The sequence below is a fragment of the Numida meleagris genome, chromosome 5 (genome assembly GCF_002078875.1).
Source record: "Numida meleagris isolate 19003 breed g44 Domestic line chromosome 5, NumMel1.0, whole genome shotgun sequence".
Classification (NCBI taxonomy): domain Eukaryota; kingdom Metazoa; phylum Chordata; class Aves; order Galliformes; family Numididae; genus Numida; species Numida meleagris.
In genome coordinates, this window is record NC_034413.1 from 70,282,052 (window position 1) to 70,299,711 (window position 17,660).

Consider the following 17,660-nt stretch of genomic DNA (forward strand, 5'->3'; position numbering starts at 1 on the left):
CAATGTATTGGAGCAATAGATTATTATTTAAAAGATATAGGAAAATAGGTGATGAGTTGAAGATACTGTTGTAGTTGGGAACTCGAGCTGAGCAGAGCTGATGGTTTATTTTAAAAACGATGCCATCAGATGTGCATGTACCATCACACAGAAATGAGATTTTTGGTGGAGTTGCAGTAAAATTAATGAAGGAAAATTATATGTTTCAAAACGTCCCTAACGCTGGAAAATACTGCGCAGCAAAAAGATGTGTTGGTATAAAGGCTTTGTTCCTAAAATTATACGCGTGTACGCAAGTTAGCCTGCTGGGTTTTTTCCCTCTCTAAGGCAGTAAACATGAGTAATAACCTCAAGAACTGCAAGGGGAACAAGCAGTTTTTCCTTGCAGTAGCAGTGCGGTGGGCACCGAGTCAGAAATCAAGGAGAATGGATGATGATGGTGGAAATAGATGGCATGTGCTGGGAGGCTGGCGGGGGCAGAGGGGTTGGTGTGAGTGCTCTGTCACATAGGAAGGGAGGAAACTGTACTTTTACAACGTATCCATTTACTAGAATAAAATGGAGACAGCTTCCAGCGTTGTTCCTCTTTCCTTCAAGGCAAGGCTGTTCATCTGCAAAGTTTATTTCACACTGAAGTACAATAACGCGTGGCTGTTTGATCCTCCTGAGCTGTGGTTAGCTTCCCCCTTTGGCACGGGCCGAATTTGCTGCAGCGTGGATTTGAAGCTCGCTCCGAACTGCAGCTGAAGGGAAATTAGTCTGCATCGCTTTCTTCCTCTCTTTTCATAATCTTTTGGGACCTACAAAATCTGCAGATGTTTAACAGGAAGGAAAACGCTATGTGCATCTTTGCTCTCTAACCCAGCTCCAACGTTCCCATTTCCTTTAGGTTTGACTTCGAAAGCTTGGAGAACAACGTGGAAAACTCGATGGACAAGTCCAAGCCTTGGAGCCGGTCGATCGAGGACCTGCACAGGGGCAGCAATTTGCCCTCACCGGTTGGCAGCAGTGCCTCGCGCTCCGGCAGGCACTCCGCTCTGCGGTAAGGCACCGGGGCCACACCAGGTGACCTGCAGGCAGCCACTGCCCCGTGCCTGTGGGGCTTTCCAGTTAGGTTGGCTTTCATCTTCCCTCTTCGCACAGTGCGGGCTTGGCATATGTAGGAAACGTGTCATTGCAGTGATGATTTTGAGCTGGAAGGATGTGCTAAGCTAATAGCACAGGGCAGCGCTGTGCAGCAATTGAGGAAGTTAGATGAGTAGTGCTGCCTCTGTTTCCAGTGGCCGAGTGGTTTAAGGGTGCACGATACGTTTCCGACAGGTACAATGTGTCTTGCTCAGAGGAAGCACTTACTGCTCTCCAAAGAGTATGTCAGGGTTTCCATGGGCCCAGCCAGGCTGGAACTCTGACCTGGTCCCTCATTCGATAAGGTCACTTCCAACAGCATATCCATTCCATTCTGCACTGAACAGGGTTTATTTGTTAAAGGCCATTTCCATTCTTCAAACCTTCTGGTAACTCAAGCACCACCTCAGGCCTTACTTTGAAGTCTCCCTTCCCAAATATTTGTTGTTTTTTCTGTTTTCAGTTTGTGGAAGAGGCAAGATCACTTCCCAGGAGTGAATGGCAGTCAGCTCTGTTCCAGAACTTCACATTCTTACAATTCTTCACTCCTACAAACCAGACTAACTAGGATTTATAGCAGCACAGTTCATCAGGGGCACAGCTCAGAGTGCTGGATGGGACTGTCTACACATTCTAACTCTTTTGGCTTTTGTAGAGGTTTGTTCCATGGTGCTGTGAGCACAAAGGAGTCCTGCAGAGATGGAAGCAGTGAGCAGATTTTTGCTGCCTTCCAGCCCAAGCTCGGCTTTGCTTTGTCAGTGCTAACATGGGCTGTGTGGTTCGTGTTCAGGGCTGCCACCCGTAGCTGAATGGTGGTGGATGTGGTATCTGGAAGGTATCAAAGACATGAGGGAGAAAGCAGACAGGAGGAGGCAGGCACACAGTGCTGACGGAGGTGTGGGCTGTGGAGTGCAGCAAAATCAGTTGAGGGTTTTTTTTTTGTTTTTTTTTAATGCTGCAAAGGTGATTTCAGCGTTGTTGGTGTCCACTGATTTTTACCTACTTCAGCAGAGGAGGTAGGGCCTTATGTTTGCAGGAGGATGCCTGATGCTCTCTGTCTTTGGGAGGCCTGTTGGTGATTAGTTGTGCCAGAAATGCGTGTCAGCTATACGTTATATGTCTCTTACATTTTTTTCTCTTCATTTCCTTCCACCCCTTTTCTTTTTTCACATCCCCCTCTTATCTCTTTTTCCATTTCCACGTCCCCTTCCTCACATCCTCCTCTTCGAACCTCCCTCCCTGACCCCCCCCCCCCTTCTGCATCCCCGACCCTCCTGCCATCGCGTGCCATCAGCATGGTCTCTCTGCCCGAGCAGCTTCAGCTCAAACACCACCAGAGCTGCTTTTCTTCCGGCTGCCTCTGGAGCGGCTTCGCTTGGCGCTCTGCTGATGGGGCCTCGAGCCAGAAAACCTTGTAAGTGCCAGGGTGAGGTGACACCGCATGGGGCTGCCCCGTGTGTGGGGCCCTGCGCTGCTCCCATGCCGTATAATCCCATAATTGCACTGCGCTGGGGAGCCTCAGCCTGCACGCCGTGTGCTTATCGCATTGTAGCTTCCCACTGTAGTCTGCTTCCGTAGAGTGGGCTTAGCCAGAAGGAAATAAAGCCTGTTTTACTTTGAAACAAGATATTAGTTTGCTTGCCGTGTTGCAAAAAGTGTTGGCTTTGTACCTGAGACACCTAGCCTTAATCGTTGTGTGGTTAATACTTTAAACAGAACTGTTGCTGGAGCGTTGGCTCGCTCTAAGACGTGAGGCAGGTTGATGTGGGCAGGGGCTGCTGGGTTGGGGGTGACCTGGGCTGGGCCCCCAGGAAAAGTAAAAGCAGGGGATGTTTTTAAGAGTTATTTTTTTAATAATTTTTTGCTGAATTTATAAATACTGTGTGCCACACACACGTACCTCAATTGAAATCCTAACATTTGGTTTGAGCAGACACGTTTCCTACTGGCTTTAGCACGCGGTTCTCTCCTCTTGGTGCCTGTCTGCAGTGTCACAGTGCTGCTCGCTGCAGCCCTTGGGATGCCACGTGATGTGCACACTGAGGTAAGGTAGCAGGAGATGAGCACAGAATCACACTTGGAGTGCTGGGCAGGGCTGCACCCTTGCATGCTTGCAAGTGACACAGCTCTGCTGCAAAAAATGGTTCCTTTGCAAGTAGCCATGCCACGGTGCCCCGCTGCAAGATGCCTGCTGCCAAGTGCAAGGCTCCCTGTGCCAGGTGCCCTGCTGCAGAGGGCCAGGTGCCCACACAGAGTGCCAGGTGCCCTGCAGCACAGCCCTCCTGGAGCCTTCCTGTCTGTCCCTTTGCAGGGCTGCCTCTCCATTTTCAATTTGTAACTTTTCTTGACTTCCCGGAGCTCTCGTTAGCAGTGCTAGGCCTTGCCAATTCTCTGCTCGGTGTTTCCTTGGCAACTGAGATTTTTTTTTTAAGAAGAGGCACAGGGATTTGGGAGGCGAACACCAAAATGAGGGCAGAAGGATAAAAACGATGAATCTTTGGGGATTTTCTTGCTGCTTTTTGGAGGGAAAAAGAGCAGTACTTTGACATGAGAGTCAGACTTTCCTTTTGGATAAATATTCATACGGACTTAGTAATGTCCCAGCCCATTAGAAATTCCCTTTCTTCTGAGTCAGATATTTCAGTTTTTATGTGGATTCAATTCAGAAACTTAATTTTTTTTTAATCCAAAAATAGTCTTTGAGCGTACTCAAAAACTGGACTCCCCTTTGGCACTGCTTCTCATGCTCCATGTTTGCTTTTGGATGCTGCCATTAACGCCGTGCAGCTGCATCCCTGTGTCAGGCTCAGTGCACTGCTGCTGGCCCTGTGCTGGTGCTGTGGCTGGGGAGGGAGGAAGAGGCCAAAGCAGGCTGTCTCAATTGCTTTTCTGGCATTTTCGAAGCAGCAAAGTTCTCTGCAGCTTTCAGGATGGATGGCTTTCCCAGATTCCATCAGATAAGACAAAAACTGGAGGCCCAGGGTCATTCATTCTCTTTACATTTGTAGCTCAAAACCTTGCTGCCTTGGTTTGAAATGATAGAAGGGAACATTTCAGACACTGTGGCCACCTGCTCTGCATCACCCAGGCTGTTTGTGCACAGTACTTGTGGGAGCCCCCAGAGGCCCCGTGCACCCTGCACAGGGTGCAAGCTCGGGGTCCCCACACCCAGCAGACCCCACTGCAAGAGGAGAAATCCCAAGCTCTCAGCAAATGGCAGTTCCTCCCCCCTTTCAGAGCCCCCATCTGCCAACAGATCAGCATTCCTAATGCAAACACCTCCAAAATCCCAGTGGAACTGGGAGTCCCAGTGCATGCAGGGCCACCCCCACTGGGAGGGTGGGGCATGGGGGCATGGTGCTGGGCAGCAGGAAATAATGTTCCGGTGCTGGGCACATGTCCTCATCCTTGGAACTGCTGGAGATGATAGCAGCTTGGTTTGAGCTGTGTGCACGCTTAGCATGCTGGGAAGGGCTTTACTTGGAGCATCCCATTTGTGTAGGTGTTTCAATGAGCTGTACGTGGGCCTTCAGTGTCCAGGTGAGCTGTTGTGCACTCTCACATGCTGCATTTCAGTACAACGGATGAACTAGTTCTTCCAGAGCAGCCCTGGCTGAGGAGCAGGACCTCGCACTGCATTCAGCCTGCCTTGAGCCTCTCCTGGCAGTGCTGCTCCCATGTGGCCGCAGTGTCCCTCTCGGGAACGCTGGATCCCAGCGCAGCCCAGCCCTGTGCCGCTGCCTGGCCTGGCACCGTGAGGTGTGACACAGCCACACGTGGTCGGGTTTCTGCTGCTGCTGTTTTCAGAAGTAGGGTTTTATGGTTCTCCCTTAAAGGAGGAGCAGAGAAAGCAAAAGTGGAGCCATCTGAATTGAATTACCAGAATAAACACGCTCTTGGTGACGCATCTCTGACCTGCAGCAGGCAGGAAATCAGAAGCAGCAGCTCGCCCAGATGCTTGATGTTTGCTAGCAAGAAATGGAATAAAGGCAGGAGCAGATTGTCCACGCTGTGCAAAGGGAGGCGGTGGGACTGCTGCTGGCCTGTCCTGCCTGGGAAGGGAACAGGCACGGGGTGTTGCAGTTAGCAACAGAAGGCATCATACTCCCTGATCCCAACGCGTGGCGTCATGGTGAAAGAGTTTCTGTGCAGAAAAAGCCCATCAGTTCTTGGCACTCATGCCTGGGAGAAGAAATTTGCATCTGTTCAAGGCAACCTATCTAAATCTAGGGCAAAATCCCGTCCGTGCTGGGGATGTTTTCTCAGCACTGCAGCTCTCAGTTGCAGATGGTGTGTGGGTTTCTCAGCCCTACCACACAGCGGCGTGGATGGGCACAGGGAGCACTGCCCGTGCCCCAGCCCTAGAGCAGGAGGGCGGCTTTGCTGGGCACCGGGCTGGAAACACCAAGCTCCAGCTTTGTGCTCGGTTCTCTTGGCTGGGAGAGCCCTGCTCCCGCTCGTTGGATGTGTGAAGGCACTCCGAAATCAGGGGATTTGGAGCAGCAGGCACGGAGGAATCTTCTTTCTTCTTGATATAGATCTCATTGCTCTGCTTATTAAAATTGAAACAAAAGTAATGTATTCAGCCTTTAGCAGTTCAAACCTGAGATAAGCCGTTACAGCAAAGAGCTCTGTGCTACTGGAAAAGGTGTTCCATCTTTTTATTGAGGCACTTTTCATATTTAGTGAGGTGCCTGTGGAAGTGGTGTGATGTGCTCACATGTTGTGCAGCTGTGCGTTGACACTCAACACTTGGAGGCAAGTCAGGAGACTGTCACCTGAACAGTATTCCTCCAAGTACAGGTGTAGGTAAACCTTCCTTAGCTCTGCTCCTTGTGGTGTGGATTGAAGGGAACATCCCATCCATCTGGAGAGGATTGCGCTGGAGGAGCTGCAGGTCCGTTCCAACCCCTTTGATTCTGTGATTTGGTGAAACAACGCTCGAGGTTTTTCTCTGTCAGTTCTGGGGACACGTTGTGGTTTTGGGGACAGCCAGAGGGAGGGGCCTCACACCCTGTGTGCCCGCTCCTGCAGCACGCAGCTGGGGCTCCTTGGCCATCCCTGATCCCACAAGGAGCAGCAGCACAAAGCATCCAAGCACCCCAGTGATTGGGATGTGATGGGACGAGAGGTAATGCCCTTAAGTTGCACCAGGAGAGGGCCAGGTTGGGCATTAGGAAATATTTATTCCCCAGAGAGTGGTCAGGCACTGGCACAGGCTGCCTAGGGAGCGGTGGGGGTCACCGTCCTTAGGAGTGTCCCAGCGCCATGGGGATGTGGCACTGAGGGACGTAGGCACGGTGGGGTGGGTGAGGATTGGGCTTGTAGATCCAAGAGGACTTCTCCAACCTTTTGGGAAATGCTGTGGGCAGCTTGGCACCAGGCAGCTGGCCCCACAGAGCCTTCCCTGACGCAGGAGGGAGCGAGCAGCAGGGCAAAGCCAGCGCTTGTGGGGTTTTGTTCACCAAGTCCCAAGTTACCCAGATCTTCCCCGTGCTCATCCCCTGTTCCCAGCTCTCTGCCTCCCCTGTGCCTGTGCTGGGCTCCTTGGGACTCATTGGCAGCGTGCTGAGCTCTTGCTGGGATTCAGGAGAAACTGGGTCAAATTTCCCACAAACTCAAATCGTTCCGGAGCGCCTTGAGCTGATTTATGCATTCATATCTATGGGAAAGAAAAAAAAAAAAAAAAAGCTGTTTGACTGAATTCTGCTTTGAATTTGGGGGTTTCTTTCATGTCAGCGCTGCTGGGGAATGAAAGCAAAGTGCGGGCACAGCTCTGTGCAGGCCGGGCTGGTTCTGCGCCGTGCCGGAGCTCCCTGAGCTTCCCCTCTCCTGCCCTGTTACTGCTTGTTCCTGTGTCTATTCTTAACCTTGGCTATTACTAATAATAATGATGTTAATAGTTGGTTTTAAAGCTATGCTTCTTTTCTAAGCAAAATGAGTAGCGTGAATGAAGCAAGTAAGTGCAGAGCAGCATTGGCAGTAAGTGGGATGTTTCTCTCCTGATATGATCTTCCATCTCCGGCAGTTCCGATTTAATTCTCCCAACCTGAGGGTGATTATCTGTCAGCCCATCCTGTGTCCATAGCCCTCAATGGCTTTTTCCTTTGTGAACCAGTCCAAGTGCTTTGGTAACGCTCCGTGGAGCCGTACAGCAAACAGGTTTGCTTTCATCCCATCACCTGAGAATTGCATCTGATGCCACGTGGTTCCCGTGTTGCACGTCGTAAGGACGGTTCGTTCCCCATGCGCTGCCTGCACACTGCCCACGCTTGCATGGATGCAGCAGCACTTGCTGCCTCTTCCAGGCAGAGGAACCCAAGTCAGAGCTGACCTTGGTGTGCTTTGGAACATGTTTGCAGCTATGCTCTGGGTCACTGCTGGGTACCAGCATTGCTTCATTTACACTGAGGTCGGGGCTGTGGTCATAGCTAGGGATGCTGAAATCCCTAAGCTTTTTCCCATCTCCAACACAAGAGGAGCCTTCCTCTTTGAGAGGGCAGAGGTGATGGCCTCATGTTGTGCCAGGGGAGGGTCACGGGTGTTAGGAAACATTTCTTCTCCAAAGAGCATTCAGGCACTAGCACTGGCTGCCCAGGGACTGGGGGGGGGTCACGGTCCCAGGGGATGTCCCAGAGCCATGGGCAGCACTGAGGGATGTGGGCAGTGGGCACGGTGAGGGAGTTGGGTTTGGCCTTGGGTATCCTAGAGGGCTTTTCCAGTTTTAATAGTTCTGAGATTGCCATGGGTGTTGCCCAGGCTGCTGAATGGCACTGGTGGGGTGAAGCTGCAGTTGTCTGAACTAGCTTTGGCTTTAGTATTTACTATACCAGTCAAGTTTCATCTGCAAATTTCTTTTGCATAACAAATGCCAGAATTTGCAAAGCTCTCAGCTGCACATGCATCATGCTGCTTTCCTTTCTGCCTGCCTTTCAGCAGAATTTTATGCTTGCTTCCTCGGCTTTCAGTTCAGAGTGTGACAATTTGCAATGTGTCGGTGCCTTGCCCCTGTGCTGGGCTGCAGCTGGGGACATGTGGGACCAGCCTCGGGCTCTGTCACTTTGTTCTCACCTCTCTTTTACATAGGTGTAAGTCAGGATTAAAAATTTGCTGCTTATTCAATGCTGGCTGTAAGAATATACATGTATTTCCTATGGCAGCCTGTCTCCTTGTCTCCAGTTTCCTGTGCTTGGCTCACCAAGCATGGTTTTCCTTAAGGAAAATAAGCAGCATCTTGGGAAGAGCTGAAGTGTGGGTTTCATTTACTGTGCTGTGGAAGCGACAGATTGAAAGATTTCCCTTTGTGTTTATTCCGTGTACTTACTGAATTGAACTCAAGGTTGATTTACCAGCTAGGGGTTACAGTTAGGATAATTAATGCCTCTATTTGGGGGCAGTTCCTGAAGACTGGGTTCCCTCAGTTTGGAGTGCTTTCAGGAAGCTCAGCTGCAGAACAGAGTAGAGACACGTTTCTTCAACAGAATGCACCAGAAATTAATACATTTGCTGATGCCTACAAATGTTCAGTTTCATTAAAAGCCTGTGCAGTTGCTTGTACAGGTTAACGTGCACCAGCAGAGCACAGCTGGAAACGCAGGGCCCATCTCTTTTGCGGTGCTCTGCCCTTCCCTGTCATCAGCTGCTTGGAATTTCCACAGAACTGAGAAATGTGTGCATTTAACCCAGTGGAGCAATATTCCTATTCCTTTCTCCCTCCCGGCTACGAATAGCCCCGTGACTGATGGAAGCTGTTTCTGTCTGCAGGTACAATACCTTGCCAAGCCGAAGAACTCTAAAAAATTCCAGACTAGTGAGTAAGAAGGACGACGTTCACGTCTGCATCATGTGTTTACGTGCCATCATGAACTACCAGGTATTGCCCTTTTCATTCCGCTGGCCCACAGCAACGTTTTGTTGTTGGGGGGAAAGGTTAGCTGCACGTTGTTCAGGCGAAACTGATGTGAAGGGTGAAACTCTTGTTGTCAGGCAGCATAGCTGGGAGCTGCGAGGCACGGTCCTTGTGCACCCGCACGGTTGGCACACGTGAGGACACAGATAAGAGCACACGCATGGTCCTGTTTGCAGTGCTGGGCTCTGTTGACACTAACTCATTGGACATGCACCTGCATGATAATTGGTCTCAGAATTTAGCATTAGCATGGAGGAAATAGGAGAATTTTCGAAGCGTTCTTGTTAGACGCTGATGGGAAAGACAAGGTTTTACTTTGCCGTGTGTTGGTGGCTAGGATGTTGTGATAACTGCAAGTCAAAGAATAAACTACACCAAACTAATCATATTTCCATGAGTTTCTTCTCTACTCGGAGGCATGCTGTGCTCACTTGGCGTGCCCATGCAGCCTCCGAGATGCTGGATTTTTTGCTAAACCAGTAACAACTAACAGTTAAATGCTTCAAGGAGAGCCTGGCATGAATTGCGTGGTCTTACAGAGGGCTTCTGGCACTGCTGCACGGGAGCTCTGATAGTGCTCCCTACCTCTGATGGGAAGGCAGCAAGCAACGGTGCAGTTGTGGTAATAACCCACGCTGTGTTTTCCAAAGCAGTTCCTGTCTTTGGTTCAGGAAGCAGACCCAGCAGTACTGCATGCAGCAGTTGTTCAGTGGCAGCATGAGTGTTGTAGAAGTGATTTTAGCAGCTGAGCTGCACATTCCCTGTGAGAGGGGAGGTGGCACGCTTGGCTGTCCGTGTTAACAGTGTTGGGGAAGGATGGGCAGAGGGGCTGGCAGTGGTGTGGGATCAGCACTGGGACCCTGCTGAGTGGCCAGCATGGCCAGGCTGAGCACTTGGGGCATGGTGGTGACAGGGGAGCTGCTGGGCATGGTGTGAGATGGGAATGTGCTGAGTGGCTTGGTGATCTCAACAGCCAGATCCGGTCAGACACGTGTAATTTCATGGGATTTAAAACTAATAATTTTAGTTTCAGAGCAGAAACGGTGTTTTCCCCTTCTCTTTTCAGTATGGATTCAATATGGTCATGTCGCACCCGCATGCTGTTAATGAAATTGCACTAAGCCTGAACAACAAGAATCCCAGGTAGGCTGTACTTGCTGTTAGAGTTAAAGCAGTAGGTAAGTAAAGAGTAGAGGGATTTTCATGGATACGCTTATGCACAAAGCTGTAGCGAAAATCAGTCTTTGCTCTGACTCAGATTCAGCTTGTGTTACAGTGCAGTTAGATGGGTGATTGCCATCTGGTTCCGTTGGTCTCCAAAGCTGCTGACTCTGCAGCTCTGCCTTTGCTGCTCGAGTTCAGCTGCTGCTGCAGTGCAGAGGAGACTGTGCTGATCAGGAGCAGCTTTGCATGGGATTTTCCTGGAGAAGCTAAATTTTCTTCAGTAAATTTTGTTGAAGCCACCTTCAGGTTTGAGTTCCTCTAAGGGGGCATTTTATACTTGTTCTGCCTCTGTACAGCACCTGACTAAGTGTCAGATGTCTCTTCAACCACAGCAGCACTCCTGTAATCGCACTGTGGAACTAATTGCTGCAAGGCTATGTCCCCTCTCCCCCGTGCACACACTTGTGAGCTGGCACCTACATCCAGCTGGACCCGGAGCTGCATATATCCCACATACCTGATGATGCCAGAGCTGAGTACTGGTGTTTGCCAGAGAAGGGAAAAGGAGGGATGAGACAAAACGAAACTGCACTGTATACAGAGAGCTCCCTTGCCTAGGCTGCCTGCTTGCCGTGCAGTGCACTGCTTGAAACTTTGGCCTGATGGAAGTGGGTCCTTCCTTCCTCTCTTCTATTTAGGCTTAAGTCAGCAAGCATGAATGGGGAGGATACAGGAAGTTTGTTGGGATCATTTGTGGTGTCCTGTGCCTGGAAATCAGGTGATTAAGAGACAGCTTAACGATGAGTGATGCCAGCACAGCAGTGTCCTGTCCCATCCCTGCCCCATCGCAGATGCAGCAGGGCAGTGTGTGCTGTGCCTGATGCTGAGACCTGGGCATCCTCCTGGTGTCTCCATAGCTCACAGCCCTTCAGAGGATGCTGCCTATGAGCCATAGGAAGAGCTCCTCGAGCCTGTCTGAAAGAGCTTGGGTTTTCTTCTTGTGGCAGGACAAAAAAAATGGCTGAGTAAGAATTGAAAGTGCTCCGTGTAAAATTTCCTGGGGAAGTGAACATTTTATCTGGTTTCCAAAGATAACCTTGACGCTTTGAAAGCCAAAAGGTATTTCTTTTTCTGCAACATCTGGTTCAGTGCTCAAGCACGAGATTAATTTTGTGTCTGTCTGCACGAGTTCAGTATCTGCTCCTAGCTCATCTGGCCGTAAGATCCCATTGGCGCTTTTGCCTTATGTGAACCATGTAAGGAAGATCTAGGGATTATTTATGGTGGAGCTACACCAAGTGTTGCATGCTTTTCTTTCAGTAATCAGCTGTGTTCTCCCCTCCCCAGTATGCTGTGTTAGCTCTCAGTCAGTACCCAGGTCTCAGAAATGAGAGGGGGAGGTGTGCTAAGGTACCTGTGTTAACTTCAGCAAACCACGTCTTGCATTTTTTGTGGCTGTAAATAGCACAGCTTGTCACAGAGAATCATCAAGATTTGCATCTGGGCAGCACAGATGGCAGCTAAAAGCCCTGGCCTCAGAGGGGCTGAGGCGTGGGCCGCTCCTAGCAGCGATGCATTGCCCCATGTGCCTCCCCCCGTGGGTTTGTGCAGGAGAACTCCCACAGTGCCGGCTGCCAGGCTGATGCAGACACCATTGGTTTGCTTGGATTTCCTCAAGGACAATTTGTGATGTAAATTTGTGCACCTTTTGGGAAGTATTAAAATGAGGGAGAGTTGCACGATCCTGGGAGGCTCAAACTACCCTGGATCCGACGCTGCTCAGCATTCTGTGTCCTGCAGGTTTGCTTGTCTCAAGAGGCTGAACCACTGGATGCAAACTACTTCTCCCAGTGCCTGCACAGCACTTTGCAAACGGGTAGAAGGTGTTCCTCCCAGCTTGTCGCTGACTGCTGTGGCTTGCTTTCTTTGCAGGACGAAGGCCCTCGTCCTAGAGCTCCTGGCTGCTGTTTGTCTCGTCAGAGGAGGGCATGAAATCATTTTGTCTGCGTTTGATAACTTCAAGGAGGTACGTGTTCAGCTTTGTCAGAATTTCATGCACGTGTCTGTAGTTCTCCTAGCTCTTGGCTAGAGCTTTCACATTCACTTTCACATTCAGTTACATTTCATGGATTAAGGCGTTTCCTTTTTCTTGGATTTATGCATTTTCCATGCATTGACGGCAGTGGTGTCTGTGCCATCGTTTTGTGCACTGTTGTGTACTGTTGTGTACACCCAGCAGAGTGAATCCTGTCTGTGAATCACTCCCTTTACCTTTGGCCAGTCGAGCTGTGTCCCTGAAGGGGAAAAGTAATGGGGATTTGGAGAGCATTAGTGCAGGTCTAGCTCTGAACGCTTTCGTATGTTCTTAGGTGAAATAACTGGAATTGCTGTCTAGATCCACCATTGTCAGGGCCATTTACACAAACCTTTGAGATGCAAAATTCCTGGTTTTGTTATCAGGAATAATGTTACTTGTCAGGAAATTCAAAAATCAAGTTTCTCTGATGAAACCCTGACTGCTGAAATTGACACAAGGATTCTGGTTTGCACGCAGTGGTTAATGGGACTTGAGAAGGCTGTGTTCAGAATTACTGGTGTGGGAATGGATCCCAAGAAAGCTGCTGTTCTGGTTGTTGTGAATATTGGGTATAGGTGTGGATTTATTATCAAAGGGAAAATGAATCAAGTCTGAGCAACTCAAAAATGGTTAAACTTGATGAGTCCAAGCTGGACTCTGTATGAACATGCAGCAGGTATTCATTTCCTTATTGCTGCTGCTGCTCAATTTGGCTTGGTGCAGGTAATCAGCAAGCCGAGTTGTTTCTTTTTTTTTTCTTTTTATGTTTTGGGAATTGTTTCTGGTGGAGAGATACCAATGTCTGTTTTACATCCACGATTTGCCCAGCGCAGATCCCCACCGTAGCTGTGGTGCTGGCGGGATTGCCAGCACACGGAGCTGGAGCAAAGGGTCACGGCCAGGGTGCTGCTGGGGTGCAACCTCAGCTTGGTGGGGCCTGCCCAGCAGGGAGCGTGGAGGGTGGAAATAAGGCATTGCTTCCAGTGGGAAAAGGTCTGCAAGGCTGGAGCTTGGAGTTTTAGTTTGGTCCTCCTTTCATTTATTCAGTGCCAGTCCTGAGCAGAAATTCTTCCATAGCGCAATGAGCTTGTCTTCCAGTATTGCTTTGTTCCGTTGCTGCTGGTGCCTGGTCATGCTGTAAGTTGTGGAACTGCTGGATGGAGCAGGAGAAGCAGCTGTGCGAGGAGGGGAACTCCACCTTTCCAGTTTCTGCCTTCAGCTCTTCTGCTATTTACCCAGTTGTTCTGCTTATTCTCACCGTGTACTGTTGTTTTCCAGTTTCCTCCTGGGCAGCTTTCAGTAACAGTTTCAATCATGTCTTTAATTCATTCCCGTGGCACCGAGGGATGTGGTCAGTGGGCACGGTGGGGATTGGATGGCGGTTGGACTTAGTGATCGTGGAGCTCTTTTCCAGCCTTCATGGTTCTGTAGCTGGAATATTAAGGACCTCCGAGCTACCAGCGTGTTAAGCATCCATAGTTGTGCTTTCAGCAGGTTACTGAACTCACAGCAGCCTAAGCTGGAGGTTGTGTTCACAGAGTGCCTTGCTTCCTTCATCCCAGCCAGCGCGCACGCGTGGGACACACTGGGGTCGTCAGACCTGATCTCTGCCACCCTGTCTCCTTGAAATTAAATAACTTCAGGGGAAGCCAAACTCCTGTCTCACGCTCACCCTGCAATAAAGTCAAGAGGAATACAGGATATTTCAGACCAAATTCAACTCTCATTTGCATCAGGGTGAACATCAAATATTTCATTAGGCTTTGAGCTTCACAGTGATGTAAATGAGAACAGAACTTGGTTCTCAGGGCTTGACTGAGCTGGGAAACCACAGCCGATCTGAGTCTTGTTGAGGAGTCGCTTTGAAAATGGCTTTTCCTTTGAAAATGATTTGACGGGCCAGGTTCTTTCTGTCTGGGGTCAGGATGTTCACACGGCTGGTTTTTCTTAAGGTGTCTCTGGAAAGTTACTCACTTACTTCAGCTGAAGCCCTTGGTTCTGGTGTGCAGGCTGCGTGCCCTCGCAGGGACTCAGCTCTGCGCTCTGCCCAGCGCTCTCTTCCCAGTAAATAATCGGGATAATGTTGGAAGGGTCCCTTCTGGAAATGGAAGCAGGCAGGTATCTTGGAGCCACCGGGAATGCGTGACAGCCTTGGAGCTTGAGGGGGTATTCGGCGCAGAAGATCTCAATGGGGAAAAACGCAGAGCTGTTGTAAGTGATAGGAAACGGGGATCCGGGTGGGAAAGGGTAGATTGGGGCAAAGGAAGAGGCAGGGGCTGGGTGATGCTTGGCTGAATTCTGTTGCTTTTTCAGGGAATGGTGGGGTGTTCTGTGTTACACGTAACCCACGCGGAGGGCCAGGGCCATTGCTGTGCCCTGCTGTGCCTGCGAGCTCCTGGCCCCGTGCCGGTGCTGCCTGCAGCCCCTCCTCCCAGCGCTGAAGCAGAATGCTGTCTGCGTGGCTGTGGCAGCTTGGGCTGCCCAAGCTATTCAGCCCTGCCACCACCCCTGCATTTACCCGCTTGCAGCTAGGCTTCCTTAGCAGTATTCCTGGGTCCTTTGTGCTTGTTTCCATGGATTTGTGAGAACTGGCTACACTGTTTTATCAGAGTTGCCTGGGATTTGTGTCAGAGGATGAGCAAATGCACTTCAGCAGAATGCCAGGGGGAAAATGAGGAGAGTTAGCCTCAGGACGGCTTTGCGGGAGCTGTGGGTCACAGAGGAGATGCTGAGAGCCTGAGCCCCATTTAAATTGAAGTGGGCTGAGTGCACCGTTGGAAAACAAGATACATTTTCCTAGAGCTTATTCAGAGGAGTTAACTCATTTTAATAGTGTGAGTGCACATGTGGTCATACAGAGAATTCGGCTGCCATCTCTTAGTGCTGGCAATAACAACTTTGCGTTGCTGTTACATCATTACTTGCTGCCCTGCCAGGATGGCGTGGGGCATTGGGTGCCACGTTGTCCCGACGAGGCTGCTGTGGCCATCAGGAGGTGTGGGAGCCTCGTGGTGCTCGTGTGCAGCTCATCACCTCTGCTTGCTGCACACGGGCACTGCTTCGTGCAGCACACGCAGCTGTCCGATTTGGGATGCAGAGAAAGCATCGTCCCAAAGCTGTCCAGCCGTGTGTTATTTCCCTGACGTTTTGCCATCATCAAAATGCCTTTTTTTCCACCGCTGCCTTCTCGAGGAAGGATGCTGTCTGGTTAATGGGATGGTACAACTTGAGAATGTCATGAAATCTTTGGTGCCGTGGAGCAAATTCTGCTGGAGCATCTCTATGTGAAGAACGGGTTGCACAGGAAACATGCAGCTGCAGTTGGTGCTTGCTGGAAGATGAAGGTTCAAACTCTAAGATCTCCCAGTCCAGGCCACCTCATCGCCACCGTGCCCACTAAGCCATGTCCCTAAGAAAAAGAACAGGAGAGTACCCGGGCAGCAGCTCCCATGTCACAGTTCTGCAGTGAGGTGCAGCTGCCCACCGCTTGTTCAGGCAGCGCTTCCACACTCAGGGCTGTCAGTGGGGCAGCCCGCACCCTGCCAGGCCTCCAGCCACCAGGTGTGAGGTGAGTGTGGGAAAGCGTGGCACTTCTCCAGCCTTTATGGCTCTGTGATGCTATGACCTACACATATCCAGGTATATGTCAGTGGATGTATACACACACCTTTGGCTGTTGGGTTAGCTTTAAGGACCTTGTGCTTACGGAGGAGTCTGGGTATGAAAACTGTTAAGAGCGTCGAGAAAGAGAACTAACAAAAAAAATTCTCATTGAATGGAATTTACATTCTCAGCCTCAGTGAGTCTTCAGAGCTGTTTTCCAACTTATTGTAGCCTTCCTTCCAAACTTTTTTTTCAGCATTTCCAATTAGCTGCCTTATCTATGTACTTTATAACTCTTTCATTTACCAAAGGCACAGTAGCCAATAAATGAATAACTTTAGTGAATTTATAGATACGGTGAGGAAAGGCCCAATCCAACAGGTCTAGTGTGATTGCATAATGGAAATGGTTACAAAGAAATGATGGGGTTTTTTTTGTTTGCAAATACTAATTTCTTCCATTTTTGTGAAGGTCTGAAAATGACTTTTTTTTGCGCAGCGCTCTGAGCTGCATTTTGTGAAGCAAAATCTCAAATCCACGTGCGGCTTTTCATTAATCTCCACTTGAAATACAGACACGTACTGTAATAACAACGAAGCATTTCTGAGAAAAGACCAGAGAACACGGCCACTCTTTTCTGTCTCTCTTTGCAGTAGGCATCATTGTAGTTTTAGAACGGATCCAACCCAAGGAGGCGATGCGCTGTGAGACAGAAGCGCGACCCGAGCGGTCCTGGCTCCCTGCAGGAAGCACTGCCTGCTTTGGTTCTAAGCCAGCAAAGCAGCTGAATTGCTTATTATATAAGCATTTACCAAAATAATTGCGTTTGGTAAGGTGAGGGTATGCCTGTGTGCTTCTCCACGTGGGAAAGAGTAGTACATTAAAACAGAATGGAGGTGCTTTTCCTAAGATGAATCGTACGTCTCACGAGACCCCTCGTTTTGCTGCAAGACAAGAGGAAATGCCAAAAAGACACTTGGAATTCAGATAATCCAGAAGGCTTTAGGGAAGCTCATCCTTTGGTGGTTATCCAACATCTGGACTCTGCCGTGCGCTCTGCGGAGAAGAGACAGCGTCGTTCCTTGGGGAGCAGGGGATAAGAAAGGAGCAGGCCCGGGATGCCCTCTCATTTAACATCACTTTGATTGACTTGCACAGTACCTGCCAGGTGAGAAGAACTCACGCTGTCTGCTTACAGTGCTGATTCTGTGCACACTGTGCCGGGTGGGTGTGAGTCGCTGTGCAGCGAGCCGGGGAGCCGAGGCACGGCCCAGGAGCGCCTTGTTTGCCTCCTCGCTCATCACTCCGGCCAAGTGAGACCATGTTGTTCAGCCCTAACTTTTCACAATGCCTAATTCACAGTCAGATTTCTCTATTAGAATAATGACTGACAGCGGCGAAAGCAGCGGTTCTGAATTATTCTTGCAGGCCGTTGTAATGGCTCAGCGTGAGAAGAAACAGTTTGCGAGTGCTGGAAAATGTAAATACGTTTGTTGTCTTTTCCCCTGCAGCAGTATTTTGAGAGTGCCTTAACCCTGCTGGTAGAGGGGTAAAAGGTATTTTAACCTAGTAAGCGTGAACAACTGTTTACTTAACCAGTAACTTGGGAGAAAATTGCTTTGTTGTTCTTCAGCGCACTGCAGAAACGTCAGCAGCATCAGTCAAAACAAAGTGCCCTGTGAACACTGCCTGCCTGCGGAGGGGCTGCTGCCCACAGAGGGCTGTTTGTGGGGCAGAGAAAGCCAGCATTGTGCTGCTGGGACAAAGCCGTGCAGGCAGGAG

At 49.9% G+C, this 17,660-nt stretch overlaps 1 protein-coding gene across 7 annotated transcripts in view; it reads left to right on the forward strand.

The window, feature by feature from the left end:
- FMNL2 (formin like 2) overlaps positions 1-17,660 on the forward strand; it is a 111,687-nt gene that overhangs the window by 64,966 nt on the left and 29,061 nt on the right. For all 7 annotated transcript variants that reach the window (XM_021399988.1, XM_021399986.1, XM_021399987.1 and 4 more), the window contains exons 6-9: positions 890-1,042; positions 8,890-8,998; positions 10,101-10,177; positions 12,131-12,224. In XM_021399988.1, coding sequence (XP_021255663.1) covers positions 890-1,042; positions 8,890-8,998; positions 10,101-10,177; positions 12,131-12,224 — 433 coding nt within the window. The remainder of the gene's footprint in view (positions 1-889; positions 1,043-8,889; positions 8,999-10,100; positions 10,178-12,130; positions 12,225-17,660) is intronic.